Source organism: Anolis sagrei, chromosome 6 (genome assembly GCF_037176765.1).
Source record: "Anolis sagrei isolate rAnoSag1 chromosome 6, rAnoSag1.mat, whole genome shotgun sequence".
NCBI classification, from domain to species: Eukaryota; Metazoa; Chordata; class Lepidosauria; order Squamata; family Dactyloidae; genus Anolis; species Anolis sagrei.
In genome coordinates, this window is record NC_090026.1 from 37,666,301 (window position 1) to 37,685,498 (window position 19,198).

Genomic DNA, 19,198 nt, shown 5'->3' on the forward strand with positions numbered 1-19,198 from the left:
TATTAAGTGATAATCTTAAGCCAACCATTTGTTAAATTTTATTTTTATTTCAAACATTTTTACCCCACCCTTCTCAACCCCAAGAGGACTCAAAGTGGCTTCCAATTGGCAACAATTCGATGCCGCATCATAAAATACAAAAAGCAATTATAACAATTAAAAAACATAAACATTAAGATATAAAAATTAAAACAATATACTTACAGTCCATTGAGCTATTACCAGACTGGTGGATATTTATCTAGAAATATACTATTGAGAACTCCGCTTAACTTATCCAAATCCACTTTCAAGCCGTAGTCAAACATTATCAATTGTCCTGGTCCCACATCCACATTTTAACCTTCTTTCTAAAGGTAAGGAGGGATGATGATGACCAAATTTCCCCGAGAAGTGAATTCCACAGGCGGGGGGCTACCACCGAGAAGGCCTAGTCCCTCGTCCCCGCCAAACATGTTTGAGACAGAGGTGGGGCCGAGAGCATAGCCTCCCCAGAAGATCTTAAACTCCGAGGTGGGACGTTTGTTTTTTTTTTGCTTAATAATAATAATAATAATAATAATAATAATAATAATAGTAATAATAATATACACTTTATTTAAATTCTGCCCTTCTCCCCTAGGGGACTCAGAGCGGAATAAGCATTTACATATACAGGCCTTTACAATAATATATAATGAGACACATGAACACAAACAAAGGCAGAGGCCTCTCCTTTCTTTTCTGGCTTCTGGGTGCAGTGCTCATCTCTGACTCGGGGGGGGGGGGGTTCTTTTTCTCCGAGTAGCCTGCGTTGTCACCTCCTGGTAGTGTGGCCAGCAAGATTGCTTGGAGCATCTCTGCTTTTTCCCACCGAAGCGGTACCTATTTATCTATTCACATTGATGTGTTTTCAAACTGCTAGGTTGGTAGGAGCTGGATGTGACAGACAGGTGCTCACCCCGTCTCACGGATTCAAACTGCCAACCTTCAGATCATCAATTCAGCCAACCTTCAGGTCAGCAGTTCAACAGCACAAGGGTTTAAACCATTTCACCACCACAAAGTCAGTTCTCACTACCAGTGACCAGATATTTATAATCCTTTTTATAACTGAGCCAAAGGCTGACTTGCACTTGACCTGAGAGTGTTTTTCCCAATGCTTTACTTGTGCTAACTATTAAAAGGAACTACAAAGCAAGCTTATGCAAAGTATAACACTTCTACTTTACCCAAATGAGTCCAAAGGGGGAAAGGGAGCAGGTGTAAAGAACAGCACTTTTTGGCAACAGACTTGATGGTAGATCACTTTGGAGACACATGTTTTCAGCAAACTCTTCCCTCTCTTCAGTTAAAAGGATCCAGAGATCTGATCTAACTAGTTAAAATCAACAAAGGCCCCTTCCAGACATCCCCATATCCCAGGATCTGATCCCAGGTTTTCTGCTTGCTTTAAACTAGATTATATGAGTCTGCACTGCCAGATAATCTGGGATAAACAGAAAACCTAGGATCATATCTTGGTATATAGGGCCTGTCTGGAAGAGCCCAAGATTATCAATTAAGCTAGAGATTTTTCTAACCCAAAAAAGATGGGTTTTTTTTAATAACTTACGGTACGTTGGAGCTTTAGAAACAACTTAATTCTGAATGTATGTTATTACTTAAATTATTAGTTAAATAACAGGCAGTAATAAAGAGCATTTTACATTTCTCACCTGATGCTGTACCCTAGTTCTCTTGGATTTATGCTGGGAATTATGCTGTTATGATCACAAGATGCAAACCCCCATTTTAGTTAATAATGAAAGTATTATTTTTACTTTTTATTTTTTTTATTATTTTTACTTTTTTTTGCTAAAAAGGTTTTAATCCAACACGTTATAGGGACAATTTTGAAAGTGGTGGTCTTCTTTGTATCCAGATACAGCTTCTCTATTGTACTCTGGACAAAATACTACTTACTATGTGAAGAAACAAAAAGTTTTGAACTTTTGACTCTGGTACCTTTCCTGGTTTGCACATCGGAATCAGTAAACTAAAGAGTGTGAATAAGAAAATACGGTTAGGAGGTGGAAGAAAGGCAATTCTAGAGAAGGAGTTTTGGTAGGGCAGGTGTGAAATGGGATTTTAAAATATTCATGTTGCTGCATCTTTATCTCCCAGGATCAGCAGAGAAATGTGGTGTGAGATGAAAACTCAATGCTACTTTTTAGTTTAATTGTGGTAAGGTTTTTTTAATTCGGGCATTTAATTGAAATTTAAAAGGCAATTCAACTTAAAACATAACAGTCCGGTTTTTAACTCATCCATTTAACTTACATTTAAATGGCAATTTAATTCAATCTTAGCAGTTAAGTTTTTATACTTTCTAATTTGAATTCACTTGAATTAATGATTAATTAAACATGTTAACCCATTCCACCTTAGATCTCATACTGGGAGAATAGGATCTTAATTAATTAATTAACTTTCCTACTTCTGTCACTGTCACGCTTGTCTCGGCTATTTGGTCAACCTACTTGCATTCCTTCTGTCCTTCCCTGCTCTGACTTGTTGGGTGCCCACAAGTTACCAGATGTCACTGAGGATGCTACAGTCAGGCAGATGGTGGGTGGTATGAAGGGGACAGCAATGGCAGCTATTCCTGCCTATTCCCTTTTTTTGAAGTTTTCCAAATAACCTATCTCATAGCTATCGTCTTTACTCTCCTTCCATCTGGTAGAAGGTGCTTTTTCATCATTACTGCTAAAGTAAGATTCAATTTGGCAGTCTGGGCATTGAAATCCACAAGCATGTGGACAATTTCAACAGAGAGGGGAAAACCATGAAAATGAACAAAATTAGGCTACCAGTGTTTAAAAAACTCTAAAATAAGGACAGTAAATAAAGAGCAACACTCAAAAAGCAAGAGAATTCCAGACATGTCACAAACGCGGTTGGCGGGGATGAGGGACAGGTTCTTCTCGGTAGTGGCCCCCCGCCTATGGAATTCTCTCCCCGGGGAAATCAGGTCAACTTCATCCCTCCTCTCCTTTAGAAGGAAATTAAAAACATGGATGTGGGACCAGTCCTTCGGGTAATCTTGCAGATTTGACGAGGACAATGCCAACAATAGCTATGGAAATGGAATATGGACAAACAAAATGGAGTCTCCAATTACAGAACTCAGTGAGACAACGGCCACCAGAGTGGTGTACTTTCTAGTGGATTTTATTGTGTTAATGTTTTAATGATTTATAACTACTGATTTTGATATGGATTTTATTGTGTTTAATTGTAGGCGTCGAAGCCGCCCTGAGTCCCCCCCAAGGGGTTGAGAAGGGTGGGGTAAAAAAATACCCTAAATAAATAAACAAATAAACATGAATCAAACAGAGCCAGCTAACACCTCCCAACAAAGGATTGCACCAGGCAGCAACCAGACAAGCTTTGAAGCTGCAAGGCCATTAAATGATAATCAAGGTGTCCAATTGCATAATTCACACCTGCCTCAAGCAAGCAAGAGCTTTTTTCTTTCACCCTCAACATTCCACACTTGCCTAGTTTCCAACAGACTCTCCAGCCTCTGAGGATACCTGCCATAGATGTGGGCAAAACTTCAGAGAATGCTTCTGGAACATGGCCACACAGCCCAGAAAACTCATAGCAACCCAAAATGTCTTCTGTTGGCCCTAACAAGGTTTTATCCCTTTTGCATTTGGGGCTTATCCTTGTGGACTATTTGCGATTGGGTGTGTGTGCTGAGGCTTTACAGCTTCCTTCAGGCATGGATGAGATGTGGGTAGGGGTCATGCAGTATGAAGTCCTGTGGTTAACAAGCTATTTGGAATCTCTGGCTTGGCCATAAGAGGTCACAGAGTATGACCAGCTGAGAAATATCCCCTGCCCTTTGAGATCCTGTTTTACACTTCAGGTTCCAATTCCAGCAGCTGTCCTCAGGCCAACTCCAAGTTTGGAATTTGATGCACCCCTTTCAAGAGTGCGCACATGCGTTCCGCTGCAGGAAAGACAACCCCATTCTTGCTATTAGCAGCAACCAAGGAAATAATTAAGCATTCAGTTTGTGTGTTTCCCAATGACACCGGGTTGGCTTGGAGCAACATGGCTCAAAGCCAAAGCTGGCTAAGCGGGAGACATTGAAACTGAATACGTGATCCTGTCACCATTTTCAAACCCATCACCTATGTTGCAGATACAAATTTAAACAACCCTAAATACATGTGTGGCAGTGGAACTATAGCAGACGCTGAGGTCACAAGAGATGATGATTATTTATTCCCCTTTATCATGCCATCTGCAACATATGGGTGTCTTTCCCCTCTCCAGATGACTAAATGGTGGCAGATGCCACATTGTTATCTCAGCAGAGGAAAGCAAATGATGCATGGAAGCCCATGGATGTTATTTTGTCACTGTCATCAAAGAAAATCCTGATAGTTCCATTTAAGAGGGAGACCACAGTAATACTACAGACTCTTCTCCTTCACCTAATATGGCTGTTCCAAGCAGATGCCTGAGGAGGATGGAGTATTGTTCTGCCTACTTTGACATAGTGTTTCCTCCTCTGTTGATTTGGGAAACACTATGTCAAAGTAGGCAGAAGATGCGAGGAAGTAACTCTTTAAATAGAAATGTCTCCCACAAAGCTCTAAGTGCCTTCCATCAAGAATATAAACATCACAACAAACACCAAATCTTAGGACTCCTTAGGAGAGAGCCGTGGAAGTTGAAGAGGTAGAAAACTGATTAAATGGTATACTACAAGACTTCTTGATTGTGTTTTGTTTGGTTAATCATTATTTGTTGTTTATTCATTCAATTGCTTCTGACGCTTCGTGACCTCATGGACCAGCCCACGCCAGAGCTCCCTGTCAGCCGTTGCCACCCCCAGTCACTTCAAGGATACCATACATCCATCTTGGTCTGCCCCTCTTTCTTTTTCCTTCCATTTTCCCCAGCATTGTTGTCTTCTCCAAGCTTTCCTGTCTTCTCATTATGTGGCCAAAATACTCCATCTTTGCCTCTAATATCCTTCCCTCCAGTGAGCAGTTGGGCTTTATTTCCTGGAGTATGGACTAATTTGATCTTCTTGTGGTCCATGGCACTCTCAGAATTTTCCTCTAGTACCACAGTTCAAAAGTGTCTAACTTCCTTCGTTCAGTCTTCCTTATGGTCCAGCTCTTGCACTGGTTGTACTGATCCATTTAGTTTTCATGGCAAGAATACTGGGGTGGGTTACCATTACCTTCCCAAGGGGTCGTATTTGGTCTGACCTCTCTGCCATGACCTTCCCATCCTGGGTGTCCCTTCATGGTTTTGCTCGTGGCATCATTGAGGTGCTTAAGCTCAAGCACCACGACAACGTAACAATCCTTTGGAGGAGCTTAAGTAAAGGTTTTCCCCTGACATTAAATCTAGTTGTATCCGACTCTGCGATGTGGTGCTCATCTCCATTTCCAGCCTGAAGAGCCAGCGTTGTCCGTAGACACCTACAAGGTCATGTGGCCAGCATGACTACATGGAGCACTATTACCTTCCTGCCAGTGCGGTACCTATTGATCTACTCACATTTGCATGTTTTCGAACTGCTGAGTTGGCAGAAGCTGGGGCTGACAGGGGAAGCTCACGCCGCTCCCCGGATTTGAATTTGCAACCTTTGGTCAACAAGCTCAGCGGTTTAATCCACTGTGCCACTGGGGGCTCCCTTTGCTGGAGCTTGCTGAACCATTATTTAAGATATAAGATTCACTGAAGGGTGCATTGCTAACATAAATATATTACCTAATTCTTACTTTTGAAATTAGGACTGCGTTATATCATTTACAGGCATCTTTGGTTGGTTAATACCTTTAGCAGGCCTAGTAAGGTAGCAAAACAATGAATAAGCTTTTAGAATTGTTGGAGTTCAGGGACAATGTTAAACAAAGCAGGCTGCAAAGTTGGCATGATGTTAATGCCATAAAGTCTGCATTTAACATGAAGCTGTGGAAGGAGAAAACAGGCAGCAGTCTTACCAATGTGACATGGGTGGGGAAGCTACAGTAATACACAGGATTATCCTTGTTGGAATATAGCATCTACAACACTCTGGGTTACAGCTGATGAGGCTTGGCACAGCATGTTGCAAGGATCCAGACATCAGCCAATTCAGATGCTGGAGGGGCACATTGATTGGCAGATGTGGCATTCCACATGGGCTAAAGCCACTGTACAGTTCCTTGCCTCATAAGAATGAGTGAATCCCTGGCCTCAGAACTGGGCTTATCCAAAAATGCCTGACCTAGGGTCCCGCAGTGAGATCATCACTCTGGCCATTCCCCTAAACTGGGGAAAATATGCCGAAGCTATGATAAAGAAAAAGCAAGGAATGCAAACAGTAATTCCTCTGCCACCAATATGAAACCATATGAACAATTAAGAGGGAGGAAGCACAGAAAGAAGATCTAGAGCAGACAGAAGCAGCAGGTGGACAGACTTGGAAACCTCTTGGTATTCGCCTGCATGAACCCTCCCTCTGGTCTTACTTGATTGGCCAATAGTTTCACAATTAGCACAAAAAAACCCAAAAATGCATTAGTTCCTACGATGACAAGCCAGTGTCTTGGTATTTGTGGGGCAAACTAAATCCAGACAAGACAGAAGTACTCCTGGTCAGTCGCAAGGCCGAACGGGATATAGGGTTACAGCCTGTGCTGGACGGGGTCGCACTCCCCTTGAAGGCGCAGGTTCGCAGCTTGGGTGTGACCCTGGACTCATCGTTGAGCCTGGATCCCCAGGTTTCAGCGGTGACCAGGGGAGCATTTGCACAGCTTAGGCTCGTGCGCCAGCTGCGCCCGTATCTCGGGAAGTCTGACTTGGCCACGGTGGTACACGCTCTTGTCACATCCCGCCTGGATTACTGCAACGCTCTCTACGTGGGGCTGCCCTTGAAGACAGCCCGGAAGCTTCAGCTGGTCCAGCGTGCGGCAGCCATGTTACTAACTGGAGCGGGTAGCAGGGAGCACACAACGCCCTTGTTGTCCCAGCTCCACTGGCTGCCGATTTGCTACCGGACCCAATTCAAGGTGCTGGTCTTGGCCCACAAAGCCCTAAACGGTTCCGGCCCAAAATACCTTTCTGACCGCATCTTGGCCTACGAGCCCACGAGGACCTTGAGATCGTCTGGGGAGGCCCTTCTCTCGATCCCGCCTGCATCACAGGCACGGCTGGCGGGGACGAGGGAGAGGGCCTTCTCGGTGGTGGCCCCCCGGCTGTGGAACACTCTCCCGGCACACATCAGACAGGCGCCCTCCCTCATGTCCTTTCGAAAAAGCCTTAAGACCTGGCTGTTCGAGAGGGCATTTAATTAAGTGCTAAGCAACAACATTACGGTAATGAGAACTGGAATGGTATAAGGAAAATGAGACTGGCTATGATTCTACTAAGAGACGAAGCGGATTTTTATGTAGTTTGTATTTGTTGTATAGCCATATGTTGTTGATACTGGCCTCTGTAACTGTCTTTTTATGTGTACTGTACACCGCCATGAGTCGCCCGTAAGGGCTGAGAATGGCGGTCAATAAGTGCATCTAATAAATAAATAAATAAATAAATAAATAAATAAACCCGCCTTCTGGTTTCTTTGAGTGTTTCAGGGACCACTTAGAGTTAGTGGGACAGATTTTTCATTTCTGAAAATATGCAGTCAACCTCCATATTTGCATGTTTGACTTTTGCAACTTTTATTATTTGTGGAATTGATTAAAATATGAATCTTTAGATCAGTGGTTCTCAACCTTCCTAATGCCGTGACCCCTTAATACAGTTCCTCATGTTGTGGTGACCCCTAACCATAACATTATTTTCGTTGCTACTTCATAACTGTAATTTTGCTACTGTTATGAATTGCCATTTAAATATCTGATATGCAGAATCTATTTTCATTCACTGGACCAAATTTGGCACAAATACCTGATACACCCAGATTTGAATACTGGTGGACATTGGGGAGATTGATTTTGTCATTTGGGAGTTGTAGTTGCTGGGATTTATAGTTCATCTACAATCAAAGAGCATTCTGGATGCCACTGATGGAATTGAACTGAACTTGATCAACAAAAAATGCTGGAAGGGTTTGGTGGGCACTGATCTTGAGTTTTGGAGTTGTCGTTCTCTTTCATCCAGAGAGCACTGTGGATTCAAACAATGATGTATCTGGACCCAACTTGGCATGAATACTCAAATGTGAACATTGGTGGAGTTTGGGGAAAATAGACCTTGACATTTGGGAGTTGTAGTTGTTGGGATTTATAGTTCACCTACAACTAAAGAGCCCCTTGAATCCCACCAATTATAGAATTGGGCCAAACTTCCCACAGAACCCCCATGGCCAACAGAAAATGCTGTAGGGATTTGGGAGGAATTGACAGTGATTTGGGGGAGATTTAGTTCGCCTACATCCAGACAGCACTGTGAACCCAAAGAATGATGGATCTGGACCAAATTTGGCACAAATACTTGATGCACCAAAATTTGAATACTGGTGAGTTTGGGGGGAGATTGATTTTGTCATTTGGGAGTTGCTGAGATTTATAGTTAAATCCCATCTGGCTAAGAGGCCAACTGAGAGGCCAGCCAATCACAGCAGGAGGGGGGCTTTTGGTGGGGGGGATTCATCATCTGTTTCCAAAAAGGAAGAGAAGGACAGGTGAAGAGATCTTCAGTCTTCTCTGCCAAAGGGGTTCCTATGATAATCAGAATATGTGTTTTCTGATGGTGTTTGGTGACCCCTCTGACCCCAGGTTGAGAAACGCTGCTCTAAATCCTTCAGTGTGACTCCTGATGTGGACCATACCATAATGCTCAGATCTAGAAATTCCTAGAGAGGTGTTCTCTCAGGTTTCTTTTTAGTTTGATGGATCAGCTGCATTACTGAGTGGAGACTTCCAACAGATTTTCACAGCTGATAACCTTGCATTTGGACAGCTGCAATGGGTTGTTGAAAATAGTTCAAAAGCACGGTGGTCAGAATGTTAATGAGAGGTGACTAATACACTTGCATTATGCCAGCACATCTGTGCTGACTGCCAGTCCTGGCTAAATTCAAAGTTCTGAAGTGTATGTCCTCCTATATTCTCTTGGAAACTAAGGTCACTGATCACAATATAAGGACTGGCAAGTGAATATAAGAGACAGGGTCTTTTCAGTGTTATTTCTACTCCAGGGATGTTTACCTACAGGACAGTATTTTCACTGTTTTGATGCTTTTTAGAGCTCTGAATCATTTTATCCTAGGTTGCTGTTTTCACTTTTGATTTTACTATGTATATGTTTTAGTGTTGACCCTTAGTTTTGTCTTGTTTTTATCAGAAATTATGCTTCTGGATCTAATACAATGTTCTGGTTGCGGATGGCACGATAAATAAATATCAAAAGTTATTAAATGATCATTGGGCTTTTTTTCATATTTTTACTTGGCTGTATGTAACCTCAATAACTTCAATTATACTGAATAAATAAATTCAGCACTGCTTTGGATGAAGTAAATGGATAATAATATGAGTCTCAAATGATTTGGGGGCGGGGGGGAGCTGAAAGGGAAGGGCAAATATCCTTACTGATCTTCCCGTTTCAAGGAGGATGGTGAATTTTGTTTTGCCACAATATGATTGCATTCTTCATCCTTCTTTTTAGCTGACTTACCTTCCGCCTCCGTGGGGCGAGTGCCGCTCGTCGGACTTTGGCCTAGACTTCTTCCCTGTTTACAGCATCACTGCATGCAGGATTGACTGTGAGACTCGCTACGTGGTGGAGAACTGCAACTGCAAAATGGTTCACATGCCAGGTATGTCTTTGATGATGAACTGCCATCAACCCTGAAGACACTTATCGTCTGTTGTCAGCATGACTTTTCTAAAATGAAACTGGTATTTTATATCCATATTTATAGATGTTTGTTTCGGAAAAGGAAATATTCATAACCTTTTGGTAAAACTGGGAATCTTCACAGTCTTTTGGAAGCGCAATCCTTTTGGAGATTAATTGGCATTCACGCTATTTGGAATAATCATAAACTTTGGGAAAGTATGGTCTTCCTGAGAAAAGTTAAAAACTCGCTTGAGTTAGCCTCCTCCTTAGTGGTAAATATCCACTAGTATTCATGCAAGGCAATTAGGCTAGACTGATATACCTAGAGTTCTAATAATAATAATAATAATAATAATAATAATAATACTTTATTTGTACCCCGCTACCATCTCCCCAAGGGACTCGGCGCGGCTTACATGAGACCGAGCCCACAATACAACAATACAAGCAATAGCAATAACAATACATGCATTTAAAATAAATCACATAGACAATAACATAAGCATTGACAATAATACAGAACACTTTAAAAACTATGGCTGGGCCAAATGTAATTAAAAATTTAAAATGATGCTGATCATGGACGAGATAAGGAAGTGGCGTAGTGGAGACATACGAACAGACCTAAATCGATATAAAGTGCTTTAGAGGACAAAGTGCTGGGAAGGCACACTGGAACAACCATGTTTTCAAACTCCTCCTGAAGACTGCCAGAGTTGGGGCCTGCCTGATGTCCTTGGGGAGTGAGTTCCAGTGTCGAGGGGCCACTATCGAGAAGGCCTTCTCTCTCATCCCCACCAATCGCGCTTGCGATGCAGGTGGGAGCGCGAGCAGGGCCTCTCCAGATGATTGAAGAGATCGTGTGGGTTCGTATACAGAAATACGGTCACGTAGGTAGGCAGGTCCCAAACCATTCAGGGCTTTGTAGGTAAGAACCTGCACCTTTTCATTTTGAACTGTTAGGAACAAATATATGCCAATGCCCAAAAAAACAGCAGTTTCTGATGTTTTCTTTTCAGTTGCCCAAAATAAAATCTACTCTCCCTTAAAACATCTTGAATGAAATCATTCTCTTAAGAGACCAAAAATAAGTAGTCTTTGTTAAAATAACATAGTTGGTTTACTCACAAACTTCATGTATTCAGCATCCATGTATATTGCATATCAATCCAGTTACAGATAGGTTTGAAGTAGTTTCTCTGTGCAGAAAAAACAGGGCATCTTTCTTATAATCAAACAGTCCAAAATCTAAAACATCACTCTGGTCTGAGAGTCTAATAGAGTCTCTAAAGTCTGAAAGTCTAATGGTGTTGATAACATTCTGTTTCTACTACTTCTAAAATGGAGTCTGAGGTCTGAACAGTCCCATATGTGATCACATGGTCTGCAGTCCCTCCCACAACATAGAGTTAAGGGAAACTGCATACCAGTACACACAAATACAATACAATAAGCAATGTGAATTACGGTATATACATAACAAATTACTAGTAGAGGCTTATTTGCTATTTCCAACAGTTTTGACATGCGCATCTCCATATTAACACCTGGAACCCCACTTTTTATCTAGTTTATTTGAAGGCATACTGCCATAATTATGTAGCTGAATAATCAGAACAGAACAAGCATACACAGGCCTGAAAAGTATTGGAACACAACACAAGGAAGAGAGGCTGAAACCTTCCACTTTTTGGCTCTTCAGTTCTCCCCCTTCTCCAGCCCATGAGGCTACATACATCCTTCCTTTTCATTTTGATACCCAACCAGGAGAAGAAGAATGGCTGAGAAGAAAGGTCAGGATAGGACTACAGGTATAATTTGGCACTAACCATTTAAGGCAGTAGTTCCCAGCCTTTTTTTGACCAGGGACCACTTTGACCAGGGACCACTCTCGAACATTAGTACCAAAAGGGTTATGAATCAGTTTCTAGTCAACTTTAGATTCGGTTTCGGGTGATGATTCAGAAAATTACATTGGATAGTTCTAGTTTCTGATACTGATCATATGCCATGGTCATTGACAGTGGAAATTAAAATAAAATAAAATAAAATAAATATAGAGGAAGGAGGCTCGCAACCAAGATTTTTGTCCTCATGGCACTGGTAGTCCGCGACCCACAGATTAAGAACCATGTTTAAAGGAAATTAGCATTCACATGTGCACTATATTTAACTTAGGTTTTTTTTAATGGTTACAGTGCAAGATCTATATGCCTTGAAGTGTGATCCTATATACATGTTAGTTGTTAAAATTAATAGGACTTCTTTCACAATAGTTATATGTGGGGTTACACAATTTACTATCTGGCCATCTGTGACCTTAATTAAAGGTCCTGATGATCAGAAATGGGCTATTTTACAAATAGATTATATCTTGTAACTTCTCTCCTTACCCTCTTCAAGCAAGGACTTGCTTTATAAGCATTTTAGACAGAAACCTATCCTTCACTGTACAGTGTGCATTTAAAATGGTGCTGTGTATTTTTCCTTTAGGAGATGCTCCTTTCTGCACGCCAGAGCAGTATAAAGAGTGTGCGGAGCCAGCACTAGGTAAGTTCTGAAGGACAAGGGAATCTCTCACTGTCAGTACTGCAACTTCACAGAATTTAAGAACCGGAAAGGCTCACACTTCAAATTGGAATTCTGTTGCAAGGAACAGTATTTGTGTCCTCACATTTTTGGACTAACAAGAAAAGCATTTCTGCACATGTGCAGAATTACTTTTATAGTATTTCATATATTTTCTCACACACTAATGACTAAAGAGCAGGGCTTGCAAGTAAAATAGTATACTTTCTATGAAAGATTTTGTTTACCTTATAAGAATTATTTATCGTGTCAGAAGTAACTTGAGAAACTGCAAGTCGCCTCTGGTATGAGACAATTTACTGTCTGTAGGGGTGTTACCCAGGGGATACCTGGATGTATTACCATCCTGTGGGAGCCTTCTCTCATGTACTTGCATGGGAAGCTGGAGCTGACAGATGGGAGCTCAACCTGTCTCACAGATTCAAACTGCCAACCTTCAGGTCAGCAGTTCAGTTGGCACAAGGGTTTAACCCATTGCGCCACCGTGGCTTCTACTATGTAAGATGTAAAAGTATGTTGAAATAATTATTTAACAAGTAGGGAAGTATGGGTAGTATACGTCTCAGTAGGTATATCAGTAGGCAACTTGGAAGGCGCTGAACAGACTGCGCTCTGGCACCACGAGATGCAGAGCCAACCTTAAGAAATGGGGCTACAAAGTGGAATCCACGACATGCGAGTGTGGAGAAGAGCAAACCACAGACCATCTGCTGCAATGCAACCTGAGCCCTGCTACATGCACAATGAAGGACCTCCTTGCGGCAACACCAGAGGCACTCCAAGTGGCCAGCTACTGGTTAAAGGACATTTAATCAACTACCAAGCTTGCAAACTTTGTGGTTTGTTGGTTTGTTTGTTTTTAATGCAATACAACTCCTGACACGATAAATAAATAATAATAGTAGGTATCTTAGAAACAGTCAGTTTTGGAATGTAGAAGGAAGTGAAATCACCCTGAGAGCATCAGTCTTAGTAAGAAAGTAACTGATGAGACAAAATATTAGAAGGGAAACATCCGATAACTCAAATTATCTACGTATTTTTACTATTTTCCCTTCTATATAGTTTTCTGAACAAGCATGGTTGAATTTCACTACCAGCCCAACATTGTGGTTTCAGGCTCATTATCATTACCTATCATTATCAGTTTATTTAGATAGCACCGTCACTGCACATTATGGTTTGCACGTAAAAGAACAACAAAACAGTTTCCTGCCCTCGGGCTTACAAACTAATTAAAATGTGACACAAAAAGAAAAGGGCATGGCAGTGTCAAGGGAATTGCCTCCAGCAGATACTGCCTCTTCTGCTGTCCCTCCAAGGCCAGGTCAGTGACAATTGGAATGAAGTGAGGGCCTTTCATCTGCTTCTGGGACTGAGCATGATGGAACTCTGCCCTTGACTTAAATGAAATCCTAGACCTTGTTTGCCAAGATTATTGAAAGGAGTAAATATTAATTTCAGGGATGAATTCCATGCAGATTTTCCTACTTTGAATTACAGAGTTGAATTTACATGGAACATTTCCAAATTTGCATTGTCCTTCTGCTTTTTTTGCTTTTATATACCTGGTTGCAGCTGTTCTTCGCTGTAGGGAGGCTAATGCTATTAACCTGCAGTTCATCAACCAGATTTCAGATGCAGGGTGCTAAAAGGAAGCCTTGAAGTAATGCCCTGCCTTGTTCACAAAACTGATGGGTATTGGGGTGTCCAGATGGTGTTATTTTGCATTTGTAACCCACTCATGTTTTCCCACCACATGGTTTTGTTTCTACAAAAAGAAAAAAAAGACATAGCAGAGGCACAGTATCTTTTGACTGGTGATGCTGGGAGACATCCCTCTGGAAGTACCCTGAAAAATTTGAAACTTTGGGTTGTTGTAGGTTTTTTGGGGGTTATATAGCCATGGTCTAGAGGCATTATCTCCTGACGTTTCACCTGCGTCTATGGCAAGCATCCTCAGAGGTAGTGAGGTCTGTTGGAACTAGGAAAGTGGGTTTATATATCTGTGGAATGACCAGGGTGAGACAAAGGACTCTTGTCTGCTGGAGCTAGGTGTGAATGTTTCAACTGACCACCTTGATTAGCATATAATGGTCTGACAGAGCCTGGGGCAAATTTTTGTTGAGAGGTGATTAGATGTCCTTGTTTTTTCCTCTCTGTTGTTGTGCTGTTGTAATTTTAGAGTTTTTTTAATACTGGTAGCCAGATTTTGTTCATTTTCATGCTTTCTTCCATTCTGTTGAAATTGTCCACATGCTTGTGTATTTCAATGGCTTCTCTGTGTAGTCTGACATGGTGGTTGTGAGAGTGGTCCAGCATTTCTGTGTTCTCAAATAAAATGCTGTGTCCAGGTTGGTTCATCAGGTACTCTGCTATGGCTGATTTCTCTGGTTGAAATAGTCTGCAGTGCCTTTCATGTTCCTTGACTCATGTTTGGGCAATGCTGCGTTTGGTGGTCCCTATGTAGACTTGTCCACAGCTGCATGGTATACATGGACTCCTGCAGAAGTGAGAGGATCTTGTCCTTTGCTGAACAGAGCATTTGCTGGATTTTCTTGGTGGGTCTGTAGATAGTTTGTATGTTGTGTTTCCTCATCAGCTTCCCTATGCGGTCAGTGATAGGTGATGAGGAAGCTGATGAGGAAACACATTTATATATCTGTGGTCATTACACAGATATATAAACCCTTTTTCCTAGTTCCAACAGCCCTCACTACCTCTGAGGATGCTTGCCATAGATGCAGGCAAAATGTCAGGAGAGAATGCCTCTAGACCATGGCCATATAGCCCAAATAAACCTACAACAACCCAGTGATTCCAGCCATGAAAGCCTTCGACAATTTGAAACTTTGACTTTTTGATATTTAGACTTGGAAAGATATCCCCAGATGAAAGAGACACACTCAAAAGATGCTACAGGGTCAAGTTTGATTGTTTTAAAGCTTGACACACTTCAGCTGATTAATTTTTTAAGATCTTCAGAGAGCTGTGAAAAAATAAAGAACAGTACATAAATACATGTATACAAACATAATAAAATACATAATCCTTCACATAATTATATATTGCATCATAGCTTGTGCATATTTAAAGTTAAGAACCTGGAGGAACGTGGGATAAACAGCTCTCCAAAGCAATTCACTGGTGACTTAAACATGTAAATAGAAGCTTGTAGGTATTAAACATTAATGGTCTCAAGATTCCAAGTCTTTTTGTTTATAGGTGAAGAAAAAAAACGTATCTCTACATTAAGACTTTAAATTTTAATTTTAAATTCAATATTATGTGTTTTTACCAACTTGGTATTTCTTGTTGCCTTTTCTTCAAAGTGCTTACTGTCAGTAGTACTTATTTTCTCCAGTACCCGGAATCTTAGGAGTGCTATAGAATAATATTATTGCACAAAATGGCCCATACTTGGAGAGCACCAACCTCAGAGCTTCTTCATTTTCAAAAAATTCTCCAGTTTCTTTTGTAAAAGATCCACTTACATTGTATTGTTGCAGACTTTCATGGGCGGAATCACTGGGTTGTTGTGAGTATTCCAGGCTGCATGGCCATGCACCCAGAAGCATTCTCTCCTGACATTTTGTCTGCATCTATGGCAGGCATCCTCAGAGGTTGTGAGGTCCACTTACATTTTGTTGGTGCCTACTGACTATACTGACTAGCAAAAATAATGCAAATTCTTGTACAGGCGGTAAAGATGGTATAAGAAATATCCAGAGAAGTCAACCATAGCAGAGCACCTGATGAATCAACTTGGACACACAGCATATTATTTAAGAACACAGAAATGCTGGACCACTCTAACAACCACCATGTCAGACTACACAGAAAAGCTACAGAAAGGAGGAAACCATGAAAGTGAACAAACTTTGGCTACCAGTATTTTAAAAAAACTCTCTAAGATCAGGACAGTAAATAAAGATGAACTCTGAAAAAACAGGGGAATTCCATACAGGAAACAATCATAGCCAGCTAACACCTCCCAACAGCAATCAACCAAGCTTTGAAACTGCAAGGCCAATCAATGTTAATCAAGGTGGCCAATTGCAACGTTCACACTTCCTTCCAACAGACAAGAGTTCTTTCTCTCACCCTGGACATTCTGCAGATATATAAACCTCACTTGCCTAGTTTCCAACAGACCTCACAAATTAATATAATAGATAAACTTTATACCACTCCACCATCTCCACAAAGGGGACTCAGGGCGGCTAACATGAGTCCAAGCCCAAAGGTACAATCAGAAAAATAAAATACAAAATGCAGACAACAAAAATACATCAGAATAAAATATATACAGTAGCAAAATAAAATAAAGCAAATTGACATATATATATATATATATATATATATCCATCCCCTCTGAGGATGCCTGCCATAGATGTGGGTGAAATGTTAGGAGAGAATGCTTCTGGAACATAGCCACATCCTGGAAAACTCACAGCAACCCAATATCCTTTGTAGTTGACACTGTTGGGTTGAACTGAAACACCAGTTTTTTTATGTGAGCCAGAAGGCAGCTCTTCCTTTTTCCTGCTATAGAGACAGTTACTTCTACAGGCAAACCACCTTTCCCCCCTTTGTCTTACAGTGGTTCTTGGTGAAAAGGACAGTGGTTACTGTGTGTGCCAAATGCCATGCAACTTGACACGCTACAACAAGGAGCTCTCCATGGTTAAGATTCCCAGCAAGACTTCAGCCAAGTACCTTGAGAAGAAATTTAACAAATCTGAGAAATATATCTCGTAAGTAAAGCCTTTCTACATGGGGGTGGAGTAATCATTATGGTTTGTAAACTGGGTAGAATTTCTTGCTAATGATACACTTTGGTGCCTGTTTGTCAGGGCACTGCTAGGTTCCATCAGCATTCAGGATGGAATGATCCGCCCATTCAAATGGAGTGTAGTGGTAGTCCAAATCCACAAGGATTTTGGGTCCTACAGCAGCAGACAAGGATGTGAGGAACAAGAGGTAGGAATTCAATCAAAGGTAGGCAGAAGTCAAAAATCCAGATAGGATAGGATGTGATGCAGTAATCAAGAAGAAGCAAGATAGGAGAGTAGGAGCTTGTACTAGAAATGAGTTCCTCCGAATAAAGAGTTGGTATTGAGGTAAGAGTTTTATCAAGTGTGATCCACAGGGGATTGCCCCCAAGATCAACTGGCTGGCTGTTAGGCTGACTCATGCTGCGGGCAAAACAATGCAAGGCCTTACAGATGTCACTGGACTGCACCTCCCGTTGGCCTTAGCTAGTGTCAGGTCAATAGCAAGGTATAATTGGACAACCTGTTTTCTTTCCATTGCTTAGATTGTGCTCTTGAAGCCCTTGGCTCAGACTGTCATGTTGAGAGTAGCAACAATGTGATGGGGGCATTAACTGCTGGCAGTCCAAATTCAAAAGACACACACACATCCGTGCTTGGTACCGCTGCTGTCTTACACTGTCTATCACAAGGCAAGTGAGAAAAGCACAATATTGTACGCTTAGGTAGCCTAAGCAGAAGTGTGAACTAGGAAACAGAGCTTAGAAAAGTGCTCTTCACAAGGTTTTTAAAAAGACTTTAAGAACCTCCTAGTTAGCACGGACAGTGGGCATGGTCTGGCCTTCTAGTCCCCCTTTCGGAGTCCTGGTGATATCGAATCTCCTACCACAGAAGAAAATTGATGGACTAAATAGTAGGCATGAGCAATCCTTGATTCTAAATGGTTCTAAAGTGTTGTGCAGCAAGTGGATCTTAGCCACATCCCATGCACAAGACTCACAGACAAGAGTAGAAATGAACAGAAAAACTTTTTACTCTTAATACCAGAGATGAAATACAAACTTGCAATGTTGCATACAAAAAACAGTGCAAGAAACTTACACAGTCTTTGTAAGTAACACAAAATAAGGCGTCTTCATCTTAAGTCAAATGAGAAAGCATAACATAAACCTTGAGCAAACAGCTATTCCACCATAGCCTCCTTTAGAGCAGCATAACGGCTTCTCTCCAACCTACTCCTCAGAGCAAAGCCTTTGAGCATAGATCTCCTCAGAGAAAAAGCTCTCCAGAGCTGTATTCTTTAAAAAGCCCATACAGATATACCCTATCATGTGTGGTCCAAGATTGCTGGTTGACCTACATTACCAGCTGCACATAATAATTACCATCATAAGGTTTTTCTTCAACACACACACACACACTTGGTCCTGCTACAACTTACTGTAACATAAAGTACCTACAAAACTAGAAGGTGCTGGTGCTTTGCTTCTACAGTGTTGCTAAAGTTCTGGTGGTGAAAATTTCAGAACTCTAACAAAACTTGCAAAATTTTGTTATAAATGGCAGTTCCTAATTGGTTCTGTCATAAAAATCACCAATAACAAAATAATAATGAAATTTTGAAAGTTTTGCTAGAGTTCTGAAATTTTTACTATCACAACTTTAACAACGTTTTAGAAGCAAAGCACCAGCGCCTTCTAGTTTTGTAAGTACTTTAGAACCATTTAGAACCATGGATTGCCCATGCCTACTAGATAGACCTCTAGTTGGATTCAGTAAGTCTGTCTTAATAATTGCTGATTTACTTGGTACGTGTATCTTCCTGTTATTCTTCTTAGAGAGACTAGTCGAGGTCGGATTCTTAATCAGATGGATATTTGGAAAGAGAGGCCCATAAGAAAGAGAGGAAATGTAGGATGAAGACATGCAGGTTGCCTATGAGACAACCTAATGGAAAACCTGTTGTCGAAGGTTGGGGATGAGGGCATTTGAAGCTCAATGATGTC

General features: G+C 41.3%; 1 protein-coding gene across 2 annotated transcripts in view; it reads left to right on the top strand.

Annotated features, from left to right (window-relative positions):
• Positions 1-19,198, top strand: part of ASIC2 (acid sensing ion channel subunit 2) — a 726,112-nt gene that overhangs the window by 683,746 nt on the left and 23,168 nt on the right. For both annotated transcript variants that reach the window (XM_067470027.1, XM_067470026.1), the window contains exons 4-6: positions 9,655-9,805; positions 12,322-12,378; positions 17,021-17,174. In XM_067470027.1, the coding sequence (XP_067326128.1) occupies positions 9,655-9,805; positions 12,322-12,378; positions 17,021-17,174 (362 nt within the window). The remainder of the gene's footprint in view (positions 1-9,654; positions 9,806-12,321; positions 12,379-17,020; positions 17,175-19,198) is intronic.